The sequence below is a fragment of the Lepidochelys olivacea genome (assembly GCF_965140295.1).
Source record: "Lepidochelys olivacea isolate rLepOli2 genome assembly, chromosome: 1".
NCBI classification, from domain to species: domain Eukaryota; kingdom Metazoa; phylum Chordata; order Testudines; family Cheloniidae; genus Lepidochelys; species Lepidochelys olivacea.
Genome location: NC_140411.1, coordinates 343,156,854 through 343,177,807, shown reverse-complemented (window position 1 = coordinate 343,177,807; position 20,954 = coordinate 343,156,854). Strand labels below are relative to the sequence as shown.

The window sequence follows — 20,954 nt, the reverse complement described above, 5'->3', positions numbered from 1 at the left end:
GGCTGTATGTCGACGTAACGTAGGTCAACTTAATTTTGTAACATAGACTTGTCCTTAGACAAAACTAAAGACCAGCATACTTCCACTATTTAAAGATCTGATACCACTTCTTGTTAGAAGTGTTTAAACGTAGTGTCCTGGTCAAATTCCAACTTTGGTAATTATGTTCTCTCTGTATATAATTTATGGTCTCCACCTTGCAACATGCACAGAAAAGGGGCAGGTGGTAGTTGAACTACAAGGAACTTAAGGAGTTTTTGTCTGAGATAAGGATCTATGGATGTCCCACTTTCCTTTCAGGACAAAGTAAGTGGTTGTTTCCTGGGTTTGATATTTTGGAGGAAAGGCCACTTCCTGGGTTGGACAGAAGTGCAGGCAGGAAAGCAGAGTGGATGGGGATCTCCCTCTGCACGGATTGCTGTTCCTGTAGTATGGAAGAGAGAAACAAAAGGAAGAGGAACAAAATTTGGAAAGTATCCAGTATAAGAGTAGCGGAATAAAAAAGCAAGATAGAGACTACACTAGGACAAGCCCATCTCGTCACCTCAGGAGACCTGTCAGAAGGTGTGTGTGTATGGCAGAAACATACAGAGAGATTATAAATGAAGGGGGAGAAAAAGGGTTTTCTTACAAAACCCTTCCCAGATTTCAACACAGAATGGGGCTCCTACCACTTCCTTGAGAGATGAGTCCCAGCCTAATACATCTCACTCTCAAGAGGTTCTTCCCAATATTTAATCTAAGTTTCTTTTCTCGATTTTGGCCCATAATTCCTATGTACCACTCTAAGGCCCCAGTCCTAGAAAATGTGAGCACAGGGGTTTGCTGCAAAACAGGCTAATGCAATTTTAAACTGTGTATTCAAAGTTACGGCGCACCGAGTATCCTTGGTATGAATGGCTTTGGTGCAACTGTAGCTGGGATGTTGCATTCCATTCCAGAAATTGCGTCACCAAAATAATATTGACAAACTGGGGAGTGTTCAAAGAATAGTAACAAAAATGATCAGAGGGCTTCATCTGAAAGGAAAAATGTAAAGGAAGGAGGGAAGGGACACAATAACAGTCCATAAATATTTGAAGGTTATTGAAAGCAAGGGGCGAGAGGAATTATATACGCCCCAATCCTGTAACTAGTTTCTCAGGACCAGGCCTCTATTCTCTCATAGAACCCCACTGAGTGCAGAATTAGGATAGGTGTAAAAAGTTGTCAAATCTTATTTTCATGAAAAATTTGATTTTTGACAAAAACTGTTTTTTGCAAAATGCATCTGCTTTCTATAGAAAATTTCAGGGTTTTTTTAAATAAATAAAAATAAAAGTATTTTGATTCTGAAATGTCTCCAGACTGCCACACAGGAATTCAGATTCCACGTGGTCCCTTTCTCTGTAGGTCTGGCTCTCCAGCTGAACATCTCCCAGGATGCACACTGCCTCTTCTTTCCAAAAGATGAGACCATGGTGCATCATGGGAGACGTGGTCTGATAAGGGAGCCCAGCCTATAGAGGAGAATGGGATTACAAAGCATCTAAACCACAACTCCCATCAAACACCACAACAGCATTTCCAAATCAAAGTATTTCATATGTTTGTTTTTTACTGAAAACATGGAGGAGGAAATCTCTCATTTTCCAGACAGCTCTACCTGCAAATGATTCCCTAGATGTCCCTTTCACCTCTCCTATGCAAGATTTAGCCATTCTTTTCATATATAATTGTTTTACTCTTTCCTTTCAATGAAGGCCCTTGATTATATTTACTGCTTCTGATTTTAGGTTTTAACCAATAAAACACCACGCCAATAAAAAAAAATGAAACCAGTGTTTATCCAATAAATACCAAGAAAACACCGGGAATGGTTACTTGTATCTACGGTTTAATCTACCCAGAGTTGTAATGCCGAGTATAGGGGTATGATATCTGTAGCACCTAATTGGTCCATCTAGACCCTAATGGCATGCTTTAATATTATGGTGTTTGAAACAGTACTATGTTAAAGCACACTAGGAAACATAACAATTACTCATTATAGTATATTCTACAGTAGTGAGTAATATATACAGTACACGTCGGATACCTACATAAAATGCAAAAATTGCTAAAAATAACCTCCCCAAAATTAAATAAATTGAACTGAAAAAAACAGAAGCCCTAATTATATCTAATAAATAAATAAAATATAAGATATCTAATAAATATCTTATAAATAATAAATACAGACTAACACGGCTGTTACTCTGGAACTGAATACAGTATCCTAGGTGCAGCTGCACCAAAACTGTATGTAGCAAAAAGAAAAGGAGTACTTGTGGCCCCTTACAGACTAACCAATTTATCTGAGCATAAGCTTTCGTGAGCTACAGCTCACTTCATCAGATGCATTCAGTGTCTGTAGCTCACAAAAGCTTATACTCAAATAAATTTGTTAGTCTCTAAGGTGCCACAAGTCCTCCTTTTCTTTTTGCGAATACAGACCAACACAGCTGCTACTCTGAAACCTGTATGGAGCAAGGCAGTCCTTCAACACCTTTAGTGGTTATTACAAGTCCCATGATACTTCCTGCTTTCCTTAACCCAGCAGCTCCTGATGTCTACTGATTATCTGAAAATCTGTGTTCACATCAGAAGAATAAAACTGCTAGCTCGCCCGGTGGCAGAAAAAAGCTGGCGTGCAGGCCCCCAATTCATAAGGCAAACAGAAACAAACCCCAAATGCCTTCTTTTTAAAAAGGCCATGATTCTGAGGACCTGACGGAAGACCTTTTTTTTAACAGTTGGGGTTGGCGCGACAGCTCCTCGCGCCATGCGAAGGTTGCACTGACATCCTCCAGGTGCGCCAGCCCTTTCTGCAGCCTTCTTTGGTATGGCAAACTTCGCTCTCCATTGTCTTCTCCAGGGGCCTCTTCTACCAGGGCTCCCCAGGGCTCTTCCCCCCCCCCCACCCCCCACCCCACTGAGGAAGTGAGCTGTAGCTCACGAAAGCTTATGCTCTAATAAATTGGTTAGTCTCTAAGGTGCCACAAGTACTCCTTTTCTTTTTGCGAATACAGACTAACATGGCTGTTACTCTGATCCCAAACAAAGGGTATTTTCCCAGTTTAATCTCAGGCTGTTAATTCCTCTCCCCTCATGTTTCCAAACCTTTCCCGCGACCCCATTTTTCTCTCCCCTTTCCCCCATCTCCTCCCCCACTGCTGATCTCCCCAGACTCCTCTGTCTCTCCCCCCAGCTCCTCTCTTTCCCCTCCAGAGCCAGGCCCGCTAGGCCCCGCTGGAGGCCGGAGCAATCGATAGACCGCCCGCCCCATCGACGCGCTCGGCGCTGGGGCGGCGCGGTCTGGTCCCGGCCGGCTGGGACTCGGCGCGACCCCAAGATGGCGGCGTTGGCGGCGGCGGCGGGCGCCACGGCCTGCGCGTGAGCCTCCCCCCCCATCCCCCGCCCCCACCCCCGGGCCATGGCGGGCTCCGGGCCCAGGCCGCGCTGAGCCGGCCGGGATGTGCGAGAGCTACTCGCGGTGTCTGCTGCGGGTGTCGGTGGCTCAGGTCTGCCAGGCGCTGGGCTGGGACTCGGTGCAAATCTCGGCCTGCGACCTCCTCACCGACGTGCTGCAGCGCTACCTGCAGGGGCTGGGCCGGGGCTGCCACCGCTACTGCGAGCTCTGTGAGTGCGGCGGCCGGGGGGCCCGCGGTGTCCGTGCGGGGAGCCCTGGAGATGGGGGGCCCGCGGTGTCCGTGCGCGGGGGGGATGGGAGCCAGGGAGATGGGGGGGCCACTGCCCGCTCTGTCCGTGCGGGGGAGCCAGGGAGATGGGGGGCCACTGCCCGCTCTGTCCGTGCGGGGGAGCCAGGGAGATGGGGGGCCACTGCCCGCTCTGTCCGTGCGGGGGGGGGCGGGATGGGAGCCAGGGAGATGGGGGGGCCGCTGCCCGCTCTGTCTGTGCGGGGGGGGGGAATGCGAGCCCTGGAGATGGGGGGCCACTGCCCGCTCTGTCTGTGCGGGGGGGGGGGAATGCGAGCCCTGGAGATGGGGGGCCACTGCCCGCTCTGTCCGTGCGGGGGGGGGGGATGGGAGCCCTGGAGATGGGGGGCCACTGCCCGCTCTGTCCGTGCGGGGGGGGGGATGGGAGCCCTGGAGATGGGGGGCCACTGCCCGCTCTGTCCGTGCGGAGGGGGGGGTGGGAGCCCTGGAGATGGGGGGGCCACTGCCCGCTCTGTCCGTGCGGGGGGGGGATGGGAGCCCTGGAGATGGGGGGGCCACTGCCCGCTCTGTCCGTGCGGGGGGGGGATGGGAGCCCTGGAGATGGGGGGCCACTGCCCGCTCTGTCCGTGCGGGGGGGGGATGGGAGCCCTGGAGATGGGGGGGCCACTGCCCGCTCTGTCCGTGCGGAGGGGGGGGGTGGGAGCCCTGGAGATGGGGGGGCCACTGCCCGCTCTGTCCGTGTGGGGGGATATGGGAGCCCTGGAGATGGGGGGCCACTGCCCGCTCTGTCCGTGCGGGGGAGCCAGGGAGATGGGGGGCCACTGCCCGCTCTGTCCGTGCGGGGGGGGGAATGCGAGCCCTGGAGATGGGGGGCCACTGCCCGCTCTGTCTGTGCGGGGGGGGAATGCGAGCCCTGGAGATGGGGGGCCACTGCCCGCTCTGTCCGTGTGGGGGGGTATGGGAGCCCTGGAGATGGGGGGCCACTGCCCGCTCTGTCTGTGCGGGGGGGGGGAATGCGAGCCCTGGAGATGGGGGGCCACTGCCCGCTCTGTCCGTGCGGAGGGGGGGGTGGGAGCCCTGGAGATGGGGGGGCCACTGCCCGCTCTGTCCGTGCGGAGGGGGGGATGGGAGCCCTGGAGATGGGGGGGCCGCTGCCCGCTCTGTCCGTGCGGAGGGGGGGTGGGAGCCCTGGAGATGGGGGGGCCACTGCCCGCTCTGTCCGTGCGGAGGGGGGGGTGGGAGCCCTGGAGATGGGGGGGCCACTGCCCGCTCTGTCCGTGCGGAGGGGGGGGTGGGAGCCCTGGAGATGGGGGGGCCACTGCCCGCTCTGTCTGTGCGGGGGGGGGGAATGGGAGCCCTGGAGATGGGGGACCACTGCCCGCTCTGTCCGTGCGGGGGCGGGGGATGGGAGACATGGAGATGGCGGGGCGGGGGCTGAGGCTGACAGTGCCCTCTCTGGCAGTGCGAGGGGAGAGGAGGGATCTACTACTGTAAGATCAGTGAATGCAGGGGAGAAGATGGATGGGGTGCTGCCTGTCCTGTGAGTGTAGCGGTCGTGGGGGAGCTGTGGGGATGGGACTGCAACTCCTTGCTCTGTGTGTGTAGGGGTGATGGGGTGCTGTGGGGCTGCTACTGCCCACTCTGAGTGTGGGAGGGATGGGGTGGCTTGGGGTTGCCACTGCCAGCTGAGTGCTGGGGGCACAGTGAGCATGGAGTTGGGCGGGGGGGGGAGATACCACCCTGGTGAGCTCTGAATGCAGGGTCAGTGGAGACCTAGGGCTGCCACTTTCTGCTCTGAGAGTCTAGAGGACTGGGGTGCCATCAGCATGGCGAGGGTAGAGCTGTCACTGCCCGCTCTGAATGTGGGGAGACAAGGGGAGCGGTGGGGTTGCTACTGCAAGCTTTGTGAGTGCAGGGAGGTTGGGAGCCATGGGAACTGCAGGGCTGAGGTGTCACCATAGTGTAAGATCAGTGGGTATGGGGAGATTCTGCGGGCCAGAGATGCCACTGCAAGTTCTGGGTGGCACAGCCGTAGCTGAGTCTGGAGATGCTGGGTAGAGATCCATGGTTACTTGGGGGCTGACAAAAATACTAATCGGAGCTGAGGGGAGGGGAGTACCATTGTTTCTTACAGGGATACCAACCTCGCTGTAAGTCCAGGAGGATGTGGGGAGTCTGGCTATTGTCATGCTCTGAGTTTTTTGAATCTGAGGACTTTTGGTTGCAGAGAACCATGTGTTTTTTGGCTACCTGCAGGGGCTGGAGTGAGCCTCCCCGTACTCATGAGAGGAAGTGTGAATCTAGATTTGGGGGGGGGGGGTCAGGAGATAGTGCTAATGTAACCCATATGTGCCACCAGTGCAGGGACTTTACCAGGGCAGCTGTCATACCTGTAAGTTTCACATCTAAATGCTAAAATGAATGGTGCTGTAGAAATATTTATGATAGGATAGAATCTAGGAGACTAGGGAGCATCAGATTGTGGAATAAAAGAGAGGACTGGGTTACCCGTAGAAGTTGGGTTGGACCTGCTATCATTAGTCTGATCCATGTGAACTTGGGGTGGAGATGTATTATTGAGGGACAATGATATCCTCCTCTCAGATGGACCAGAGTTGCCACTGAGAGAAGTTTGAGAACCTCGGAGAGTTGAAAACAGAATTACTTTCCAGGGTTTAGCCTGTATTTTCCACAGCTATTGTGAGATTTGTGAAGCCAAAGGGGGGATATATATGTATGTGATTGGGAGTTGAGGGCACAATAATATACAGTCTTATTTAGGCTGCATGAGGGGTGTGAAGCATTTACTGTGATTTGCGAAAGGGGCATATTTTCTTGAATGGATGAAGGGAAAGGGAGCATAATCTCTTCTTTATGGAGGCATATGCTGTTGCATGAGGAGTTAGACATTACATCTGTGGTATAATGTCTCTTATATTCTCAACCTCACACTGATTTTTTTCAAATGTGACTGTCAAAAACACATCCTATTACTCAACAGATCTCCACGCCAAGTGTATTTAGAGGTGGGTTTGCTTGTCACTGCCTAAAACCTTTTACTGTACAAAACCAATTAATGTCTGGAAGAATAAGCTAGATTCTTTTGTGGTTCTTGCATAATCAATAGAATTGTTAACTAAGTTCCATTTGTAGAGGCTTTGTTGTTGATTGTTAGCTAGAAACGAACCAGTTTTACCCTCGGATCAGTTTGACTTAGCAGGGTTGGCAGTTGGGGTGTTTATTTGGGGTGGGAGGGGGGTTGGAATCTTTGCACTTGTAGACTGAACAGATTTGATCTTCAGTAACTGAGACACAATAAATTGCATACTGTGATTCTACTCTGAATAACAGCTGTAAAAATGGCATAATAGGGTCCACATTTTCTCAGTTAACAAGCAAAATGATGGCTTTTCTAACTGTGCTAGATTATCTTCCTTGCTTCCGTTTCCTATATCACATTAAAAGACATCTATAAATACACTCAGTACTTTTCTAATGTTACTTTTCTAGGTATAGCTGTAGTTGTCAGAGATACTGTGATTTCACATGGGAGGGAAGATGTACTACAAACTGGGGCACATGCGTGGTCAGGTCTAGTGTTTGGAGCAGTGGCAATCAGGCCCAGCAGTCAGAGCAGAAGTCAGAGGCGAGGAACAGAATCAAGAGTCAGAGCCGGAGTTAGGAACTAAGTAAGGAAGAAGCAGGGCTGGAGTGGACTGGAGCAGGACACAGGAACAAGGCAGGAACAGGAGTGATTGCAGCTGTGGGTGTAAGCACTGAGCAGCCACTGGCCTAGTGCTGCTGCTGAGTTTAAGAGAACACTTGTGATGGCTCTCAGCAAATCAGGAGTCTGATTGTTCAGGGTGTTCAGCTGCAGGTCAGCTAGCAGGCCCTGGTTTCTGACAAGATGATTCACAAGGCAATCTGTGGCAATTTTAAGATGATTGTTATGACTGATTATGTGTATTACCATAGTGCCTGGGAGATCTTGTCATGGACCAGGGCCCCATTATGCTAGGTCCTGTACACACACAAAATTAAGGGATGGTCCCTGCAACAAGGAGCTTACAATCTAAGCATAAAGCAAGAGATGACAGATGGGGTAATACATGGAAACACTGAGACAATAGTGGTGATAGGCAGTGCAGCCTGTTATCAGGTCTTTTGTAGGTATAATAGCAATGGAGAGTTTTGAGGAAGGATTTGAAGGTAGCTTTGCAGTTGTTTATGGGACATGCCTCCCAAGTATGAGGGGTAACATGGGCGAAAGCATGAAGGTGCTTGCTTGAAAATGTAACATATGGGTGATGGAGGCTGGCATCGTGTGCTGATTGGAGGCAAGCTTCAACATCTCAATAGTGAATGGAGATGATAGAGTGGGGATTGACTGTAAAAGGCCCTGAAGCAAAGACAAGTAGCTTATGTTTGTGATAATAGAAAAGGGGGAGCCAGTGGAGAGTTGCAAAGAGAGGGGTGACATGGAGAGAGCAATGGGCTAGGAAAATGATCTTTGCAGAAGCATTCTGAATGGATACGAGCGAGGAAAGATTGCATTTGTCAAGGCTAGAGAGGTGTTGCAGTAATCAAGATGCAAGATGGGACTTTTTATCAGAGTTTGATGGGGAAGTAAGGCTGTGTCTTAACGATGTTATGCAGAAAGAATTGGCAAGATTTAGACAAAACCTAAATGTGAGGACTGAAAGAGAGGTCCAAGTCAAAGATGGCATACAGGTTGCAGACCTCACGTGCTCCATACTATGAAAATGCTTGAGAACCCTATCAAAAAAACAAACAAAAAACCCCCTTTCCATATAAATAGGGCTTCTTATTTTAGGTTTGCAGTGATAAAACACCCTCAATACAAAAATAAAATAAAAATTGGTGTTTATCCAATAAACACTGGAAGAATACTGGAAACGGTTACTCAGTCATGTTGAAGTCACCCTTTTCCCAGTGCAGTTTGTTTATATAGCTCCCTAGTTTGTATCTAAGGGCTTGTCTACAAGAAGCAGTAATGTGGATTGGGAGGGTGTGATTTCTAAAGCATGCAAACATGTTGTACGTTAATTCGTCCATATAGACCCTGTTTGTGCTCACTAAAGGTTCCCTAGTCGGCTTTAACATAGTACTGTTTGAAGTAGTACTATGTGTATACACAAAGAGAGAGAGCGCCCCCAAAACCCCTGATTTTTGGATGTTTATATAGAATTCAAAAATAGCTACAAATACCATCCCCTGAAAAACAGAAACCCTCCATGTAAATTTAAAAGTTTTTAAAAAATATTGGGCCATTATGACAATGAAATTAATAAAAATATAGAAAAATGACAGTGTTTCAAGATGCCACATGCTTCTGAGATTTCGGAAAAAGGGGTGTGGTTTTATATTTTGTGTGAAAAATAATGTTCACCTCACCTGGAAGTCCATAGGAATAAAATGCACAGTGAATGAGATATGGGTGCCTGTGGTGCGCTGGTTCATTTGCTGTGCGCCCTAACAAAATTTTCTGCGGCCCAGCTATGTTAGCTCTGCACATATGTACATCGTGGCCTGCTATAGCTGGTACTTTTCACATTCAGCAAGGGATTTCAGTTTAAATGTACGGTGCATGGGCCAAATACTTTCTTCTGTGTCATAACTTAAACCTTAAATGGCTTTAATTTTTCTGTGACGCTGTTAAAAAAAAAAAATCAGGAGTGACTTAACTGGTATCAGTAGAGTTATTGGGGGTTTACTCCAGTGTGACAGAGTAGAATATGGCCCAAACCCTGTGATGTGTGAACTAGAGTAAGTTGTGTGTGTCAGAGGGAGGCTGGTCTTTTTTAAGGGGTGTTGGGTCCTAGCCTCACCTGTGACAAACTTAACTCATTTCTCCAGGTGAGGGAATGAGTAATACCACATGACAGAAGGGTTGTGTGGCTAAACCTTGTGGAGGGTGGGTAGATGTCAGAGGCCAGAAGGCTGAGGGGAGAAGAAGCCTTGGGTCCTCTCCAGACAGGACCGGCTGTAGGCACCAGCAAGGCAAGCACATGCTTGGGGCGGCACTTTTCTAGGGGCGGCATTCCGGACATCCTTTTTTCTTTTTCTTTTTTTTTATCCTGGGGTGGCAAAAAACTTAGACCTGGCCCTGTCTCCAGAGAGAGAAAAGATTCCAGGAAGCTTTAGGAGTTGCTGCTTAATAAAGGGCAGGGAGAGACGCTCAGGAAGGGCTATTTAGCTGGACTAAAATGAAACTTGAGGTGAGAAGACGGACCCTCAAGAAGCAGGGGCTGAGCCCAGTTTGAAACTGAGGTGAAGATACTGTTCGATGGTTGATAAGGACAGTGGTACCCTGGAAGGGGTAGGATTCTAGAGAGATGTGTGCAGAGGGCCAGGTCATCAAGACAGGAGCCAATTCTGGCTAGAGAGGCTGACGTGTGGAGAACAAGTTGGCTAAAGTAAAGCCCCAGCTGGAAGTTTTATTTTCCTTTTGAACTCTGTTAATAAACCAGACACAGAGAAGGGTTATTTCTGGACATGTGAAAGCCTTTGCAAGTACTTGAGGTGCCCAGAAGGGAAAACTGGGGCAGTGGAGAGAGTGATAACACGCTGAGTAAGGTGGCATAGCAGCAGTTTAATAAATGAGGGCAGTTTTGAGTATTTGTTGTTAAAACAAATAGTGTAATGTGGTGTTAAGCCACCTGCTCCAAGTTGTCAGTGCATTATCTGTAGAAGAAGTTGTTTTTTCAAAACTCCCTTTTCTCACAGGTTCGGCACTATACACAATGACCAGATGTATTGTTGGATGGATTTCTACCTTCTTTTGAAATATGTTCATTGCTGGAGCCAGGATAGCAGATGAACAGGAATACATTAGTTTGATCTAAAGTGATCATTCCCATGTTCTTAAGATTGCATTTTTGCAGAAGTGAATGACTTGTATTAAAAATGCATGGGAAATGCAGCCTGATAGGCACATCTTGATAAACAGAAGTGAGAAATCCTAAAATTATTAGATCTTGAAAAGTATGGCCACATGTTATGTACTCTTGGTGAACTGGACCAGAAAAGATTGCTCTGCTGTTGATATACCTCCTCTTAGCTCTGGTCTACACTACAAACTTATGTTGGTAACACTATGTTATTCAGGGATGTGGAATACCCACACCCCTGAGCGAAGTAGTTATACTGACTTAACCCCCGGTGTAGAAAGTGCTATGTTGATGGTAGGACTTCTCCCACTGAGATAGCTACTGCCCCTCGGGTAGCTGGAGTACCTACACCGACGGGAGAAACTCTTCTATTGGCATAGGTAAAATCTTCACTAAGTGCTACACCAGTGCAGCTGCAGCGTTGTAAGTATAGACAAGCCCTTACTAAATAAATACATTTGTACGTCCTTATATCTGTCAGATTTTGTTACTTTCAGGACATCTCATTTATTACTGGCTGCCAGTAAGAGGGACCATTTTTCCTTCTGCTTGATGTTTATCAGTCACCATGAAGTGGAGCAGACTTCTAGTAGTAATGATAATGTAGAGGAGGTCGTATCTGTATAAAGCCCAATCTATGGTGTTGCGATTGTTTTTCATTGGTGTAGCTACACTGATACAATCCCCCAGTGTAGATGCACTGAATGGGTGCGACTTTTCCCAGTAAATTACAAGTATGAATGGAACCAGCAAAAGCCCCACTTTGCACTGGTGCACTGTCTACTATATCAATGTAATTATACTGATGCAAATACTTGACTCTAGACAAGCTTTTTGGTATTTCTAATGCACCAATCTCTATAGTATCTAGGTATCAGTGCAGAGGAGGCAGTACATGTGAGAATGGAGAAGTGCGTTTCCAAGTTGGTTCACCAGTAGGAACAATAATTAACTGTGGGGAAACTGATGGACAGCAACATTAAGTAACTTGCCCAGACTGAAAAAGAACAACGAGGTAGAGCCTGGAAAAGAAGCTCTGATTCCTAATTCCATGTTTTAACTACTGGAAAAGTGGACCTCCATGATTGGAATATTTATCTTAACAGTTCTGTGTAAAAGAATGCTGTGCATCAGCAGGAAGCTGAATTCATGTAGGCGTATTATATGTAGCAGCTCTAGCTGGATGGAGAACAGTATGCGTTATTGATATATGATCTATATGATGTACTATTTATTGTGGTTTGCCCAGCAGTATATGTAGCCACTCATTAATAATTTTCCTATATGTCTTTTTTGGTTACAAATCATTGAATGGCTATTGCTCATTGTAATAAGCATTGAATAAATCTAAAAGCTTTCTCCAACTACCAGTTATTCAAAACTTCCCAAAACTTTAACCATTTCAGGTTAACATTTTCTATATGTGTTCATTGCCTCAGGCTGAATTTTTGAGGAAGTTTCAGCAGTAACTGTACACATTACTGAGAATGAGGTTAGGGAAATACAGGTTGTTTTTCCAGTGTTGAAATTTTTTCCTAACTGTATTTTGAAGAGCTCTAATACTTTCAGGGTTTGGAGCAGGAACTTAAAATTTGGCAGACAATTTGGTCCTGACATCAGAGAAATTCTTTTTGCTGGTTCCATAAAAATGCATCCAGATTGGCTGAGTACTATAAGCCTCTGAAAATTGCCATTCTCCTTCTCTCCATCCCAGGCAAAGAGCCTTTTGGTTGCTTTGAAGGGAGAATAGTATCTGTTACTTCACTCTTCCTCAACTCTGTTGGATTCTCCTTCCTTGTGAACGCTTATGGCTTCTCTACATGGGAAAATTGACCATCAGAGCTATCGCTGTATAATTATACCACCTTAGCTAGGCTGGTATAACTCTCTGTGGGGACACTCTTTTCTGGCATAAAAGTGACTTCTGGTATAATTACTCTGCTTCCATATAATTATACTGTACCACTGTAGTGCTGCTGTCAATTTTCCCACATAGACAAGCCCTTAAATCCCTTTCTCTGCCCAAACAGCAACAGACTGAACTTGACATAATCCTTGTTGGTTTTGCTGTTCATCCCCAGTTCAGCCAAGGCACTTAAGTTTAGGCATGTGAGTAGTCTCATCGACTTCAAAAGTACCTTGCTAAATCGGGCCTAGAGTCCTAGGAAGAAGCACCGTCTCTGTCCTGCGTGATAGCTGTCTTTTTACGTTTTTGCTGTAACTGATGTTGGTCACCCCAATTTCGAGGATGACAATGACAATCGTAGTTTGTACTAATGGGTCTTTGAGTGACACTCTAAACCAATTTGGGAAGAACAATGTTTATTCGGTGGCCACAGAGCCCTTTGCCTAGTTGTGTTGATTGAGCTGCATGTTGTTTCCATGCCTGGTGCTATGCTTCCAGCTGCTCCACACAGTGCTTCTCAAAGTCGTGGACACCCACCCGTTTGGTGTGGCACCTTGCAATATGATCAATGGCCAGTTGCTCAAAGATTGAGTCAGAAATGTTCATTTTGCTCAGATTTTCTTTCAGAGTGTCTTTGAAGCATTTCATCCGCCCTCCATGCTTACAATTGCTGGATTTTAATTCAGAATATAAGACTTGTTTTGATAAATGGGTCTCAGGCATTCAAATTATGTGGCCAGTCCATCTCAGTTAGGTGCAGATCAAATGAGACTTGATGCTGACTGAACCAGCTTTCACCTGGACTTCAGTGTTGGAAACCCAGTCCAGCTGTTTGATGTCAAGCAATTGACATAAGTGGCACAAATGGAAGCTGTGAAGCTTTGTAATGTGTCATTGATAACAGTTCCATGTTTTGCAGCTGTCAAGCAATGTTGTGAGGACAACAGCTATTATGGATTTTGATTTTTGTCCGTTGACAGATTCTGTGTTGCTTCCAGATTTGGTGATCGAGGCGACCATATGCGGTGCCGGCTTTCTTAATTCACCCATCTACTTTGTGGTTGATTTTTGCTTTCTTGTTCAACATGCTGCCAAGATAAGTTAACTGTTTGATGGCTTGGAGTACAATTCCTCCCAGGCTTATTGACAGGTCTTGGTAAAGTTGTTGAGGAGATGGCTGATACATATGCTTGGTTTTCGGGCAGCTGATGGTGAAGCCAAAATTAGGAGCTGTCGCAGCAAAGTGGTTTGTACGATCTTATAGTTCTGCTTATGGTTCTTCATCGATGCCGAGTCAGCAGCAAAGAGCAGTTCCTAGATCAGTGCTTCTACAACTGTAGGTGGGAAAGAAAAAAGAGCTTACCAGTGCGGAAGTGTATAAAGATGCCATTTGAAGCACCACAAAGGGCTTCCTCTAGCATCTCAGCAAAGAATAGACCAAAAAAGCTAGGCGCAAGGTCACATCCCTGCTTCATCCCATTTGTGATTATAAATGGGTCTGTTAGTTTACTATCAGCACTAACTCTTCCAGCTGTGCCTTCATGGAATTGTTGAATGATGTTAATAAATTTGCCTGGACACCCAAATTTAGCGAGCGATTGCCAGAGGGCAGCATGGTTGACTGTATTGAATACCTTAGTTAGGCCGAGAAACATGATGCACAAAGGTGGGTGCTGTTTGTGACATTTTTCCTGTAATTGTTGAATGATGAAAATTATGTCTTCAATGCTCTCCTGAGCACAAAAAGCTGCAGTTTGACTCAGATAGAACATTAGCAATGATGTGGGTCAGGAGTTGGTTCAAGAGGATCCATTCAAGAATCTTGCCAGCCACAGAGAGATACCATTGTAGTTACCACAGTCACTGTTTGAGGCTTTATGCTTGTAAATAGTGAAGATGTTGGCATCTTTCAGTTGTTGTGGTATAATTTCTTGAAGCCAGACATGTAAAAAATATTCAAAGAGCTTGTCAATCAGAAGATTTCCTCCGTGTTTGAAAACCTCAGCTGGAATGGCATCGGGATCAGGGGATTTATTATTTTTCATTACTTGAACAGCCTTCAACACCTCAGCCTGTGAGGTAGATCTGCAAGTGCAGTAGATGTGAACAGTTTACAGGTATTATCCAGCGACTCATCAGAAACAGCAGGTGAATGATTAAGTAGTTCACTAAAATATTGATGCCACGATTGGTGGACAGCAGTACGATCTGTGATGAGAAATTCACCAACAGCACTTGTTAGTGATGCCGGGAGGTGGGGTAGGGCCATACACAGCTTTAACGGCATCATAGAAATCTTTGGAATCAGGTTGATCAGGAAGGGCCTGTAATTCCTCTGCTTTACAGTTAAACCACATATTTTGCATTTGGCGGAATTTGCTTTGATGCATACTGCAACCTACCCTATATCTGACCCTTTTTGACCCAAAGAGTGGATCAGTTAAGAGCATGGAATATGCTTGCTAATTGGCATCAAGAAGAGTCAATATTTCAGAATTATGATTGTCAAACTATTCTGCATGATGGCATTTTGTATACTTAGCACAATCCACAGTGGTGTTATAGATTGTGTCACACAAGGATACCCATTTGGCAGATAAGTCATCACTGATTAGTGGAAGAGTTTCTAAAACAGTAGTTAGCTGTGTTGAAAATTGTTTGACAATTGACAGATCGTTCAGCCAGGCAATATTTACATGCTTAACTGGTAGCTTTTTACTCATTTTGAACAAAACAGAGAGGCAAAGCTACGATCGAACATGACGGTGATTAGTCCAACAATCAGCTCTGCATAATATCTGAGTTATGTGCACATCTTGGATGTCCCGCTGTCCGAACAACACATAGTCAATCAGATGCCAATGACAAGAGTTAGGATGTGTCCAGATCATTTTGTATTTGTTGGGAAGTCGGAAGTGTTTGTAATAACTAGAGGGTGCTCAGCACATGTCGTCAGCAGAAGTAGGCCATTGCTGTTCATCTTGCTGACGCCATGTTTGCCAAGTACACCACACCATGTAGAATCATCACAGCCAACGTGAGCATTAAAGTCACCCAAAATAATCAACTTGTCTTCATGGGGAGTCAATCGGATCAGGGTCATTTAGTTCAGAATAAAATTCCTCCTTACCCTCATCAGGGTTAGTCATTGTCCATGCATTAAGCTATGATCAGTGAAATGTAACGTCCACCTCTCAGGGATAATTGGAGCTTCATCAGTCTGTCATTTATACCATTCGGCAGACTGTCCAAACTAAAGATGAGATTCTTTCTGATAGCAAAGCCAACTCCTGGGTCATGCGGCTCATTTTGTGGGCATCCCTTCCCTAAGCAAGTGTACCCAGCTCTCTCCACAGTCAGTTGACCCTATTCAGCAAGTCGTATCTCTCTAAGCGCCACAATGTCAATATGATATTTTTCAAGTTCTTGAGCTACCAGAACAGTTCATCTGACAGGACAGTCAGTTTGGTTTGGATGATCAAGGAGTGTGTGGACATTCCATGTCTCAACATTGAGACAAAAAGAAACTTTTTGAGGTTTGTTTGAATTTTGACCACATGATGGAACACCCTCAGCTGTGGTAAACTGATCAGGGCTGTTTGGGAATAGCAGTTTTTAGGGCACCTTGTCTAGCCCCCTTCTCGGATTGAGTTTGTCTGGGCTGTCCCTGAATAAAGCAGCAGAGTTGATCAAGATGCTGCTGGACTATGGTTTCACTCCAGGTCAATGCAGAGCAACCAAAGTCTTGACCCACCTGTGTGTAGGTTCATGACTTACTCCCAGCAATGTCCATCACCTGTCACTTTAGCCGTGACTGCCTCTCTTCTACTTTATCCATTAGATTTTGACACTTTGAGCTCAGTAAATCATTTGGTAAAGTTACATCTACCTTTCCCTACTTGACATTAACATGTTTCATGTCTGAAGAGTGAATAAAAAATGGCATTGCAAGATTTCATGTTTATTGTGTCAATAATTTGCTAGGTTAGATTTGCTCAGGAAACAAGTAAAAGGGTGTTTTTTCTTACTGTCAGGCTCAGTAAACTCTGCCTCAGAAGTTCAAAGCTGAGCAAATGGAGGTTGTGGTTGTCTACTTTTATTACAGTAGCATTTAAAGGCTCCAGCAGAGATTAGGGTCCCATTGTGCTAGGCATTGTACAAACACATAGTAAGGGAAAGCCCTTGTCCTAAACAGCTTTCATTCTGAATAAACAAGTCAAAAGATGAGAGAGGAAAAAAACTAGTACATCCATTTTATAGATGGGGAAAGCTGTAATACAGAGATTGTTATTTGAAACAGGAGTAAAAAGTCATTTAAAAAAAAACAATAAAAAAGAACAAACAAACAAACCAACCCCCCCCAACAAACCAATATTTACATTACCACCAGTAGTAGCTATGATTCTGAATACACCTGATAAGCATATTTTTTCAGTGAGAAAGTGCCAGTTTTATACAGTAACTTTGAAGAGAATTGCTCTTTAAGATCATTTATGAACATTTATATGTAGATAGCTTTCTTGTAATTATGGATGTGCTTGTTAACAAAAATTTTGAAAGGAACATTAAACCTCATGCTTTGGTGCTTGATAGTTGACTGTTAGAGATTAGCATGAGACCTATAATGAGAGACAGACTATCCCACACCTGCATACTGCACGGTTCTTACCCATTCTTTTGAAGCATCTGCTGCTGGCCGCTGAGACAGGATGCTGGATGAGATGGACTTTGGATCTGATCCAATATGGTAATTCCTATGTTCCTATCAATATGTGGACCAGTCAGTGTTACCGAGATGTTAATGAAAGAGATTAGTATACATTCTAACACCATTTTGAAGGGCACTGTCCTTTGTTTTTTAATTTCATAAGTGAAGTGAGGGGTGGCATGCTGGGTTAATCCTTGTGGGAGAACTCTAGAGGCAAAACACAATAGATATTGGAAGTGGTGTTGGTGAGTCAGTAGATGGTAGGTACTGGCATAGTAGTAGTAGGACACTGGGTTGCTATCTTTGGATGTTGTATTAAAACCAAGGTCCTGACCACTTGGCCAGTAAAACTCTCAGAATGCTTTTCGCAAGAAAGAAGTGTTAGCCATGGTGTCCTACAGAAATTGCTTTGTGGGGAATTACTTTCTCCTAACCGAAATTTCTCCTTCAGTATGTGTGGAATACGGTATTCTTCTCTTCTGACCTAAACTGTTGTGAAGCATTGCATGCTTTTGAGCTCTTGCTGAGTCCCTTCCCTCCCCCCACAAAATGCTTTCGCCTGGTGGGTGAAGTGAATGCTGTAGTTCTAGTTTATAAAGCACTAAAGGTTCCGTTTAAACAAAAGGCATTCCTGTACTGCTGTGAATAAGTAATATATTTCGTTTTAGCCAAATACGTTGCATTTAGCCACATGTAAGCTGCTGTTGGGTTAATAAAAGTTTAAATGATCAATTTTTTACTTCTGACAAAAGGAAATTTCCTGTGTACTGAATGTGCTTATATTGTTCATTACAAAACAAAGTCAAAGTTCTTCAGAATAGATTCTTACTAAAATTCCTTTTTGTTTACAGATGGCCGTACAGATCCAATTTTGGATGATGTAAGTGAAGCCTTCACACTTATGGGGGTTAACCTGCATGAGCTGGAAGATTACATACACAATATTGAACCTGTCACTTTCCCACATCAAATCCCTTCATTTCCTGTCAGCAAGAACAATGTCCTACAGTTTCCCCAGCCTGGAAGCAAAGATGCAGAAGAGAGGAAAGAGTACATTCCTGATTACATGCCACCTATTGTCTCATCTCAAGAAGGTGCGAAATTAACAATTTTTTTCCTTTTTTCGTTTTCATTTGTTTTTGAGTGTTTACATTTTATTTAAGCGGCCCAACTTGTACCACCAATAACAGTGGTTTTGTAAAGCACCCATTAGGACACTGCACAAATAGTGAAGTACAATCATGATAATACTAAATCATCATGCAAAATAAAGAGAGAAGTAGCGTGGCTAAAGTTATATTTCTGTTTTCCACTTTTACTGCACATTTCTGTAATATTCTCTATCTGAGGATCTCAGGTCATTAAATAAGTTAATGAATTAAGCCTCACAACATCTCTGTCAGGTGACAAAACCGTTCTTTCTCCCTTCAAGCTAATGTTTAAAAAGCTGTTGCCAACTTGAAATGAAGTTAATTTAAAAAACTGAAGTAAAAGTAGTTTCAGGTACTACACCTGCATCTGAGTGTCTCTACTAATTTTTATCGTTTTACAGTCACACTTCCCTATTTTTAAATGTCTTCCTCTCCCCTGTCGAATGAATGATCCATAAAAATGATAGAGGAAAGTGAAAATGCCTATATAGAAAGTGCTGTGAAATAGACACACATTTTTTTCTGTCAGCTACAGTAATCTTGTGTTAATTATAACAGTAATTGAAAGGGGAAAAGGGGAAGGAATTTTTTTTGTAATCTCTTTATGTACAAGAATCTTGGATGTTAACCAACAATAGAAGGTTAAAACAAAATCACAGGTGTAACGTAAATTGGCTGTCCTTTAATGACAGTTACAAATAACAACAGTATTTTCTAAGTGTATGTAGTGCTGTGGATTAGGAAAAAATACACTAAATAGAACAAAATGCTTGCTGTGAAGAATGTATGGTACAGTTAACAGACAGAATTCTAATGTGTCATTTACTTCTTCTGAAGTAAATAACATGGGATATAATGTGTATTCTACGTAATGGCTCATTGAAGAACTTAGTGTATAAGGCCTGAGACACTAAATGTTGAAATGCAGGCAGAAAACCCCTACAACATAAAAATGAACAGAAAATGATTTCCCTTTATTTTCAACATGAATAAATCCTGTTGCTCTACTGCCACAAATGATGTGCACAATTGTTGTTCTATTACTGATATTTCCAGTGCCTAGCACAACAGGGTCCTGGTCTGTCACTGGGGTTCCTAAGGGCTAGAATAATACAAATAATAAATAAAATAATTTTATTATTTGGATAGCAGGTATATTTTCTGCTGATTTAACCATAATATGCTACAATTAAACTATATATTGTAAACTATGCAAAGTGTTTGTAAGGAACAGTTTTCTAAAATCAGAAGAATGCCCTAAAAATATATTTTTCAGGTCTGCAGCCTTCACATTTACTTTCATTTCCTAAAAGACAGAGGTTTTTAGCAATTATTGACACACACGTGACGAAGTAACATTTAACCTGACTTAACGTGAGAAAAGTAAAATTTAAATAGTACCAAGAAATATTTTTCAAAGCTTAAAGAGATTAACATCTCTTCATTGGGAGGCTTGATAAAAGGTTTGCTTTTTAAAACATTTTTTAAAAAGAACTTTTCAGAGACAGCAGAAAAATACAAAGCAAGAGGTAACCATAGCATAGCTAAAAAATAATTGTAAGGACATCCTATACAATTATGTCAAGATCTTCGAAAGCAAATAGTGATTTTGTGTACCTCAATTTGTGGTTCAACTTGAGACACTTTAAAGGTGCCTGATTTTTCAGATGGTTCTTCACATCTACCGTTAAAATTAGGGTACTTTAAAGTGTCTCAAATTAGGCACCCAGAATCACTAGCCCCTTTTGTAAATGTTGGCTTTAAAATGTAGTAGAGACATCAAGTTCAAGAGAGAACTCAATGAAGCTATAGCAGAATATCCGTATATAGGAAAAAACATGATGAATATTACAAACTCAATATGGCATTATAACTAAATACAAAGTGAGACTAAATATTTATATGGCGGCAATTGTGCTTTTCTTTGTAAGTAATTTCTACATTTTTTTTCTCTTGCAAGTTAGATCCAGGAGTTAGATTAGAGCAGTCCTTATAAATATTGTAGGAATCCTTTTAACACCTGAAGCAAGAAGATACTATTTCCCGAGTTGGACAGGAACCAGGAAAACTTCTAATGCCCGAGGCTAGTGTATCAGAGGGACCACAAGCACAGGTTTTTTTAAATCAATAAAGGACTTGATACAAATTTAAACAAGTATTACCTTGAAAATATCTCTGTTATAGTTGCTGTACAATACTTAAGTATAGTTTAGGGCATTTTCCTAATATGGTAAATTTGGAATTTTGAATTCAGTGGGATTACATATATGTTATAAAAAAAAAAAGTTCATAACTATTTTCAGACCAGTATTTTTGGGGTACATGAAATGGATCAGGAGGATTGGTTCTCAACATCTGGCACTACTTTATTAGCAAATACAATTTGGAGATAATTTTCTCTCTGAAATGTTATGGAACTATCCCTCAAAAACCTTCTCTTAAGAATCACATGATATAGCAGCTGACTACATTGTCAGTTGATTTTATGGAAGTGTAAAACTTCTGTCTGTGTTGACAGTTACATTTAATGGTTTAATGTGTTGAGTGATTTCATGTAGCGACAGAGATATAGCTACATGC

The 20,954-nt window shown here is 44.0% G+C and overlaps 1 protein-coding gene across 1 annotated transcript in view; it reads left to right on the top strand.

The window, feature by feature from the left end:
• Positions 1 to 3,418: 3,418 nt before the first annotated feature.
• Positions 3,419 to 20,954, top strand: part of TAF3 (TATA-box binding protein associated factor 3) — a 143,183-nt gene continuing 125,647 nt past the window's right edge. The window contains exons 1-2 of the mRNA XM_084631731.1: positions 3,419 to 3,660; positions 18,075 to 18,317. Coding sequence (XP_084487857.1) covers positions 3,495 to 3,660; positions 18,075 to 18,317 — 409 coding nt within the window. The 5' untranslated portion in view covers positions 3,419 to 3,494. The remainder of the gene's footprint in view (positions 3,661 to 18,074; positions 18,318 to 20,954) is intronic.